This window comes from Scomber japonicus, chromosome 24 (genome assembly GCF_027409825.1).
Source record: "Scomber japonicus isolate fScoJap1 chromosome 24, fScoJap1.pri, whole genome shotgun sequence".
Taxonomy (NCBI): domain Eukaryota; kingdom Metazoa; phylum Chordata; class Actinopteri; order Scombriformes; family Scombridae; genus Scomber; species Scomber japonicus.
Genome location: NC_070601.1, coordinates 2151013 through 2160886, shown reverse-complemented (window position 1 = coordinate 2160886; position 9874 = coordinate 2151013). Strand labels below are relative to the sequence as shown.

At 40.6% G+C, this 9874-nt stretch overlaps 1 protein-coding gene across 1 annotated transcript; it reads left to right on the top strand.

Annotated features, from left to right (window-relative positions):
* Nucleotides 1–472: 472 nt before the first annotated feature.
* On the top strand, nucleotides 473–8836 carry sumo1 (small ubiquitin like modifier 1). Its single transcript, XM_053314755.1, has 5 exons — nucleotides 473–580; nucleotides 2141–2215; nucleotides 3756–3833; nucleotides 3943–4014; nucleotides 6551–8836. The coding sequence occupies exons 1-5, from the start codon at nucleotides 569–571 to the stop codon at nucleotides 6617–6619; spliced, it is 306 nt and encodes a 101-aa protein (XP_053170730.1). The 5' UTR covers nucleotides 473–568; the 3' UTR covers nucleotides 6620–8836.
* The last annotated feature ends 1038 nt before the right edge of the window (nucleotides 8837–9874 follow it).

Here is a 9874-nt window from a genome sequence, read left to right as displayed (position 1 = left end):
AAAGGTCATTAAATAATAGGACTGGGCAAAATATTATATTACCAGACTGTTGTAGCCGTTCTGCTATTTACCTTTTACCCACTTTGTCATTCTATCCACATTATTGATGATTATTTATCAAACATGTTCATAGTGTAAATATTTTGTGAAAGCATTGACAGTCATTTCTACAATATTGTTGCGATATCTATATTGGTCTAAAATATTGTGATATTTGAATTTGTCCATATCACCCAGCACGAATTAAATACACAAATCAAAATGTAATATTATAGTAATTAAACATTGTGGCTTCGCTATCCTAGGAGAAAAAGTTGGTTAAGATTAGAATATCAAAGTTAACCAAAACTGAGGCAGAGAATCCTGACTTCGCCATCCTAGAAAAAAATAACCGGAAGCTACCCGCTTGTTTTGTGGGGTTAGGTACTTTTATTCTGAAAAACGCAGAGTGACGCACGCCTGCTTCCGGTCTCCGTCTCACAACATCAGGCTGCAGCAGCTGCGTCTCGGAGCTAACTGCTAACATCCTTTCTCATTGTGTTTATAACCTCACACACAGGAACAAAACATGTCAGATACGGTAAGATATCACCTTTTAAATACTCTCAACTCTTTGTGATGTGCGTGAGGCGTTTAAAAAGAGACGTAATGCTTTGTTTTAAGGCTCATATCAGGTTATCTTCTATGCTAAGTGTTAGCTGCTGCAGGCCCACTACTCACTGCTCATCAGCAGCTTTGGTTTAACTTCATTATTTACACTTTTACTATTAAATAAGAAGTGTTTACAGCTACTAACATGCAGCCACGTTTGTATCAATGTCAGAAACAATAATTAATAGTATACTATTAACCCAACAGGCCTGTTTGGGGATATAATGTGACGTTTATGATGTTTAATGTTTATTTAAGTTCAATATAAACATCATTTATTCATGCATTAACGTGTTAACTGAGACAAGCACGTTTGTTAACAAGTACATATGTATAATTCATTAATATACATTTTAAAAAGTGTTAAATATACAAATATAGTAGGATGTAAATGTTTAAATCACAAGTTTCTGCACAGTATTTATTATAAATCGACTTAAATTGAGTTGATATTACAGTATGATTTGATTGGATTCAACACAGTCACTTTCACATCATATCAAATCACAAATAGCAACTTAAGTATAATTTTATGAGCTCATGGACATTTAAATGATTATTTATTAATAAAAACACACTGCCTGTACCACATTTTGATAAATTGAGCTCTAAAAATGTTCACAAAATGAAAGTGAAAGATAGCATAAAGTTTCTGTTTTTATACATTAAAGCAGCAGTGCATTTCAGACAGTATATACTTAATTTTATTATATATTTTTTTTACTACTATTGTTTTGTTTATTGCTTTTTTCCTCATATATTGTTCTTTATTCTTTTTAATTGATGCTCTTTCTATTTTTGCTCTCCACTTTGCTGCTGTGATAATGCACATTTCCCCATCGTGGGACTAATAAAGGAATATCTTATCTTTTCTTTTCTTATCTTACAGTCTGTCTGACGCATTACGTGATAGACTTGTCTCTATAACTCAGCTGCAGAGTTGTGGTTTAGTTACTGTGGAGGGAAAAAGAGCTTCTCTTCTTGTCTCTTATATTTTGTTTGGAGGTGTATCTTTACGCCTCTGCTCTACACTTACCCCTTTTCCACCGAGCTGGAGCCGGTGCTCAGTTGGTGCTAATCCGAGCACCTCTTACGAACCTGTTGCTAGGAGCCATGCGATTACGTCACTGTATAACATAGCCAGCACACGCCTTTGAAACACTTCCATGATTCACCAGTGAGAGGCAGCAACATGGCGCAAGGCATCTAGCCTGCCGGAAACGATGAAGTAGAAGAAGAAGAAGAAGATGACAGCTATGGCAAAAAAATGATAAAAATAGTACTTTTAATCCACAAATCTTTAACCCTCTGGAAATGCCACGCTAGTCTGCTAATAAACGTTAACCCCGCTAGTCTGCTAATAAACGTTAGCCCCGCCCCCATCCCATGACGTCATCGGTTCTTGCTTCAGACCAGTTGGTTGATGAAGCCAAACTGATCATTTATCTTTAGTCTAATGAGTTTATTTTTCTGTTTTTTTTTTCTCCAGGAGACAAAACCATCCAGCCAAGACGGGGGGGATAAGAAGGATGGAGAGTACATCAAATTAAAAGTGATCGGTCAGGTATGAATGAGTGAATGCTGTTATTACACTGTGTGCCTTTAGATAGTTATTCAGCTGTATAAGAATGTAAAAATATCATGAGCTTATTTCCCAAATGCTCCAAAGTTTACCTCTAAGGATCCAAAGCTTCCTGTATGTTTTATGTTATATACTTTAAAGTTGTACTCCAGTGATTTTAATAATGCTGCTATAATATTAAAAGGACTAGTGAGAGACATAATAATACACTTCATGCTGAGATACTCAGATGTTATAGCTGGATCAATAATAATAATTTTAATTTGTAAGACTCACATACAACACAGTGAACTCAAAGTGCTTTAATGTGCAGGTACAAGGCTGTAGAGGAAGAAGGAAACAGTGGAGATGAGAATAATAATAAAAGCACACTGTCAGTTAAGTTGAAAAATAAAAACTATGAAGGAAAATAAAGAAATAAACTCAAACTCAAGCAGCCACTGAGCTTTTACAAGCAAACAGACAAAGAGAAGAACATCTGCTGCCTCTCCTTTACATTCACCTCTGTACCTTCAAAATAAAAGCATGAACCAGTACTCCACATTCACTAAAAATTATACTTGTATTATAATCCGACAAATTCAGCTGTATTCATCAAGACAAATGTTTAATTATTAAATATAACAAGAGCAACAAAGCACACACATATCTGAGCTCGTTAAGTTAGACTCAGTTTAAGGCTAACGAGTAAAAGGAAGTTGTGTCTCAGATGAGTAGAATTTCACAGTTTTGGTGCGTCTGCAGAGAAACAGCACGAGACGTGAACAGTAAACGAGAGAGCGCTCAGAGAGCGGAGCGAGAGAGAGGAGGGACAACACACGACAAATCATTCACAAACATGAACAAAACATGTACAATTCCCTAAATGAGATCTGACTTTCCTGCTGCTTCTAATTCTCTCTCCCTCCCTCTCCCTCTCTACCTCTCTCTATCTCTCTACCTCTCTACCTCTCTCTACCTCGCTCTCTCTCTCTCTCTCTCTGTCTCTCTCTCTCTACCTCGCTCTCTCTCTCTACCTCTCTACACCTCTCTCTCTCCCTCTCTCTACCTCTCTCTCTCCCTCTCTCTCTACCCCTCTCTCTACCTCTCTCTACCTCTCTCTACCTCTCTCTACCTCCCTCTCTCTACCTCTCTCTCTCTCTCTCTACCTCTCTCTCTCTCCCTCTCTCTCTCTCTCTCTACCTCTCTCTCTCCCTCTCTCTCTACCCCTCTCTCTACCTCTCTCTACCTCTCTCTCTACCTCTCTCTACCTCTCTACACCGCTCTACACCTCTCTCTACCTCTCTCTCTACCTCTCTCTACCTCTCTCTATCACTCTACACCTCTCTCTCTCCCTCTCTCTTCCTCTCTCTCTCTACCTCTCTCTATCCCTCTCTCTCTATCTACCTCTACCTCTCGCTCTACCTCTCTACCTCTCCCTCTCTCTACCTCTACCTTTCTACCTCTCTCTCTACCCCTCTATACCTCTCCCTCTACCTCTACCTCTCTCTCCCTCTCTCTCCCTCCCTCCCTCCCCCCACAGGATAGCAGCGAAATCCACTTTAAGGTGAAAATGACGACACATCTAAAGAAGCTGAAGGAGTCTTACAGCCAGAGACAGGTGAGAGAGGAGAGAAGAGTCGACTAAACGCTTCAGGATTAAATAAAAGACTTTGATTTGATGCTTTGACTTCTGATGCGTGTTTCTTCTTCTTCTTCTTTTCTTTCAGGGCGTCCCTGCAAGCACGCTAAGGTTTCTGTTTGAAGGACAGAGAATCGCAGACAACCAAACTCCAAAAGAGGTAAAGACGGTTTTATTTTAATCCCTAAATTTTCCAAAATCGTGACTAACATGATGCTAATTTAACTAATTTTGGAGACGTTTAGTGTAGAATAAGCTTCAGGTTTGGGTTAGAATGATAAATACTAAATATTTTATCCACACCTAGAAGGAAGGAAGAACAAGAAGTTAGAGGAGGAGGAAAGAAAAACAGGAGGAAGAAGAGAAAGGACAAGAAGTTGGAGGAGAAAGAAGGAAAGAGACAGAAAGCAGAGAGAAAGAGGAGCAAGAAGAGAAAGAAAGAACAATAAGTTAGAGGAGGAAAGACAAAAGGAAAAGAGGAGAAGAAGCGAGAACAAGTAGGTAGAGGAGAGAGAGAAAGGAAGAAAAAAAGGGGAGGAAGAAGAGAAAGAAAGAACAATAAGTTGGAGGAGGAGGAGGAGAAAAGAAAGAGGAGGGAGAAAAGAAAGAACAAGAAGGTAGAGGAGGAGGAAAGAAAAAAGAAAGCGGAGAAAGAAAATAAATAAAGAACAAGAAGGTAGAGGGGGGAGGAAAGAAAGGAAGAAGAGAAAGAGAACAAGAATTTGGAGGAGGAGGAAAGAAGGAAGAAGAGAGAACAATAAGTTGGAGGAGAGAGAAAGAAAGGAAGAAAAAAAAGAGGAGGGAGAAGAGGAAGAACAAGAAGTTGGAGGAGAAAGAAGGAAAGAGACAGAAAGCAGAGGAAGAAGAGAAATAAAGAACAAGAAGTTAGGAGGAGGAAAGAAAGAGGAGGGAGAAGAGAAAGAACAAGAAGTTGGAGGAGAGAGAAAGAAAGAAAGAAAGAAAGAAAGAGGAAGAAGTAGAGAGAACAAGAAGGTAGAGGAGGAAAGACAGAAGGAAAAGAGGAGAAAGAACAAGAAGTTGGAGGAGAGAAAGAAAAAAGAGACAGAAAGCGGAGGAAGAAGAGAAACAAAGAACAAGAAGGTAGAGGAGGAGGAGGAGGAGGAGGAGGAGGAGGAAAGAAAGAAGGAAGAAGAGAAAGAACAAGAAGTTGGAGGAGGAGGAAAGAAAGAAGGGAAAGAAAGAGACAGACAGCGGAGGAAGATGAGACATAAAGAAGTTAGGAGGAGGAAAGAAAGAATGAGGAGGGAGAAGAGAAAGGAAGAAAAAGAGAGGAGGAAGTAGAGAAAGAGAGGACAATAAGTTGGAGGAGGAAAGACAGAAAGAAAAGAGGAGGAAGAAGAGAAAGAACAAGAAGATGGAGGAGGGAGAGAAAGAAAGAAAGAGACAGACAGACAGAGGAGGAGGAAGTAGAGAAATAAAGAACAAGAAGTTAAGAGGAGGAGGAAAGAAAGAAGGGAAAGAGGAGAAGAAGAGAAAGAACAAGAAGTTAGAGGAGGAGGAAAGACAGAAGGAAAAGAAAGAAAAGAGGAGGAAGAACAAGAAGGTAGAGGAGAGAGAAAGAAAAAAGAGACAGACAGCGGAGGAAGATGAGAAATAAAGAACAAGAAGTTAGAGGAAAGACAGAAGGAAAAGAAGAAAGACAGAAGGAAAAGAGGAGAAGAAGAGAAATAAAGAACAAGAAGGTAGAGGAGGAGGAGGAGGAAAGAAAGAAAGAGACAGACAGCGGAGGAAGATGAGACATAAAGAAGTTAGGAGGAGGAAAGAAAGAATGAGGAGGGAGAAGAGAAAGGAAGAAAAAGAAAGAGGAGGAAGTAGAGAAAGAGAGGACAATAAGTTGGAGGAGGAAAGACAGAAGGAAAAGAAAAGAGGAGAAGAAGAGAAATAAGAACTTGGAGGAGGAAGGAAGAAAGAGACAGAAATGTAATATAAAAAGTTAAGTTATATTTTTTTTCAGAGGGTTTAAAAGTCCCTCCTTCCTTCCTTCCTCCCTTCCCTCCCTCCCTCCTTCCTCCCTTCCCTCCCTCCCTCCCTCCCTCCCTCCCTCCTTCCTTCCTCCCTCCCTCCCTCCTTCCCTCCCTCCCTTCCTCCCTTCCTTCCTTTTAATGCTGGGTCCACAAAAAAAGAAATTTCCTCCACTGTGTGTGTGTGTGTGTGTGTGTGTGTGTGTGTGTGTGTGTGTGTGTGTGTGTGTGTGTGTGTGTGTGTGTGTGTGTGTGTGTGTGTGTGTGTGTGTGTGTGTGTGTGTGTGTGTGTGTGTGTGTGAAAGGACGGAGGGGAGGATGGAAGGAAGAAGAAAGGAAGGAAGGAAGGAAAGGAGGGAGGAAAGAAGGAAAGGAGGGAGGGAGGAAGGAAGGGAGGGAGGGAGGAAGGAAGGGAGGAAAGAAGGAAGGACAGAAGGAAGGGAGGATGGAGGAAAGAAGGAAGGATGGAAGTGACAGAAGGCAGGAGAGAAGGAAAGGAAAGGAAGGAAGGACAGAAGGAAGGGAGGAAAGAAGGAACAGTCAAAACAGACGGGGTCAATTTGACCCGGGGGGACGACAGGAAGGTTAAGCAAAGTTTAAAGTTTTTATGGTTACACCACTTAGACATTTTTACCATAATCCTCTAATATATTCTCTCTAAATGTGATGCTGTGTTCAAGTTCATCCGTTTATTTGTGTGTTTCTTCCCGTCAGCTGGGGATGGAGGACGAAGACGTCATCGAGGTTTATCAAGAACAGACGGGCGGACTTTGGAACGATTAAAACTTTCCTGCATTTCTTACTCTTTTTTTTTTTTCCTTTTTTTTTTCCTTTTTTGTATTTTATTTTGTATGTATGTATTTTTTTCTTTTTTCTTTTTTTTTTTCTTTCCGTTTCAAACCATCTGGATCAAAAACAAAAAAAACAAAAAAACGACTATCAGGGGCTTCCATGTGTGCGAAGGGTGAACAGGACGAAGACGCTGCGGACGAGACGGGACCCAACAATTCACGTAAACAGGCGTGTGTGTGTGTGTGTGTGTGTGTGTGTGTGTGTGAGAGCTTGTGTGTGTTTTTCTGTGGAGAATCAAGGAATAATCCGACATTATCTTCTCGCGCTGATTATCAGGATTACAATATCACAGCTTTGTTTGAGCTTTATTTTAAGAAAATAAAAATCTGGATGAAATTTAAGATGAATTTAATGGAAAAAAAGAGGAGGGGCGGGGGGGGGGGGCTGCTTTGGATGTGTGTGTGTGTTTGTGTGTGTGTGTGTGTGTGTGTCGTCTTAAAAACTATACTATAAAACATTTTATCAGCTTCAGATTTGGGTTTTTTAAAAGAGGAGACTTTGGTTTAAAGATGAGTTAAAAGTCTTTTCAAAATAAAAGGACGTAAGGTGAGAGTGAAGCAGTTTTTCAGTCGCGGCCTCAGCAGGAAGAGAGACTGAAACAAAGCTGCAGATCAGCTGAGCAGATAATGACAGAAATGTATTTTGTATTTAAAGTCTGGCGTCATATTTGCATTTTTTCTTGCATAGGAAGTTTGCTTACACACACACACACACACACACACACACACACAGACACACACAGGTTGCTTAATTTAGGAGAAACATGTGACCCAAGGAGTTTTAAAGAACCAAGTCAGACACCTAAAAAGATGCAACCACACACACATACACGTTTTTACTACCTCGTGGGGACCCTGACTGGGTTCCAGCCTTTCTAAAAAGGGTCTAGAGATGTAATTATAACTCCTAAATCAATAACTCTCACATAAATTTGAAACCTGAATTTTGCCCCCCCTAACTCCCCTCGTTGGGACCCATAATGCTAACGTCTATTAGCATACGATTGACATCACTGTTGACCACAGTACAATTCATAACCCTAACCCTGACCCTATCCCTAATCATTAACACTGCATCTAATAATCCAGTTAGCTAGGGGGCTAATCGCTAAGCTAATATGCTAATACGAAGCTAATATGCTAATATATACACACTTTGTCAGGTTGCGGTCCTCACCAGGATAGAAAAACGCACACACACACATACACGTTTTTACTACCTCGTGGGGACCCTGACTGGGTTCCAGCCTTTCTAAAAGGGTCTAGAGATGTAATTATAACTCCTAAATCAATAACTCTCACATAAATTTGAAACCTGAATTTTCCCCCCTCTCGTTGGGACGCTAAGCTAATATGCTAATACGAAGCTAATATGCTAACATATACACACTTTGTCAGGTTGAGGTCCCCACCAGGATAGAAAAACAGGCACGCACACACACACACGAGGCCGTTCATTCCACATCTTGTATATTTTACATTCAGGGCATTTTCGACACAGACGGGTGTTTGTTCAGAATATAAATCATCCTCAGCACATAAATAGGAAGAGAGAGAGCGAGCGAGAGAGAGAGAAAAGGAAAGAAAAGGAGTTTGTCAACACGTGTTTGTGCAGATTTGAATAATTTTTGCATTTTACAGCCTCTGTGTGCCATTTGTTCTTTTTTTTCCCGGAGAACTGCATCATAAAATTGTTTAAAAGAAAAAAAAAAAAGCATTTCTGATGATATCTGACCTCATTCGGTAATATTTGAGACTCTTCTTTTTTATTTTTAAAAACTTAATAATTGTGCTTTACTTGTATATGTTGTATTCAGTATTAGAGCGTGTGTTTGAATGATATGCCATATGTATCTCCAGTGACGTCTTCTATTTATATTTGAGGGGTTTCATGCTGTAATGATGCATATTACACACACACACACACACACACACACACACACACACACACACACACACACACACACACAGCGGGGGATATGAAATGTTTAGCTTGCTGGCGGCTGCAGGGGAAATCTTTCTGATGATCGTGTGATTACTGTGGTGTCAGCGCTTTGTCTTTTATTTTGGGAATGAAACTCTTCATTTGTGTGTACTGTATGAAGTTCCTCGAGAAGGTTTAAGATCATTGTCAGCAGCAGCAGCCCCCCCCCCCCCCCAAAAAAAAAAAAAACCCAAAATGAGTGTGTGAGATGCTCAACTCCTTAAAAAGATGAAATAACCCCCCCTAAAAAATAGTCTATGGTTATTTCACTCCTCACAAACTCCTTTTAAAAGTTTGTGAGGAAGAAGATTAAAGCTGCCGGATTTTCAAAATAAAATGACGCAGCTGTTAAATGGTCCTAACTTCAGAGAGGTGTGTGCTGTAAATGTCCCAAAAACTGAAATTGGATTTTTTTTCCCCCCCCCACGTTATCGTCTTTCCTTATCGTGTCAGTAAAGGCTCAGGAGGGGAGGGAGGTTTGAGGAGGGGGAGGATTTGGGGAGGGGGGGGGGGGGGGGGGGGGGGGGTCGATTTGAGCCATAAGACTGATCTCAGTGAGGTGAAGCAGACTGTTCACCACTAACAGGAACGTTGATACAGATGGTTTGAAATCCTGGAGATGAACTTTTTGCTTTTTTTTGAATAAAATATTTAAGAAAAAAAAAAAAAAAAAAGCCCACCCTCTCACCTTGCTTTGTGTGTTTTATGAGATCCAACGTCTCCGTCCCTCCCATCGCTGCTCTGAGTCCTGCGTGTGTGTGTTCGGGGTCGCTCCAGTCTGACACACCTGACTCTGATTATGATGATGTCATCGTCCAGCAGCTGAGGCTTGATAACGAGTTAATTATTAAAGTGAGGTGTGTTAGAGTGAGGAGAGCACTGCTGTTGACTCTGCTGTGATTTGTCTTCCTCCTTCCTTTCCAGGGCCGGCCCGTGGCATAGGCAGTATAGGCAAATGCTAAGGGCGCCGTCCATCCAGGGGGCGCCACAAATGGGGGAAGAAGAAAAAAAAAAAAAAAAAATGTAACTTCCACTATTCTTAAAACTACTTGGTATCATGTCTTAATATGAAGATAATAAGCCCACATTAATTTAACTGCATAGCAAAGCCTGTTAAATAGGAATACTAATAATAATAATGATGACACGTTACTTTCCTAAGACGCCCCCCCCCCCCCCCCCACTAATTAGACTGTACCTGCT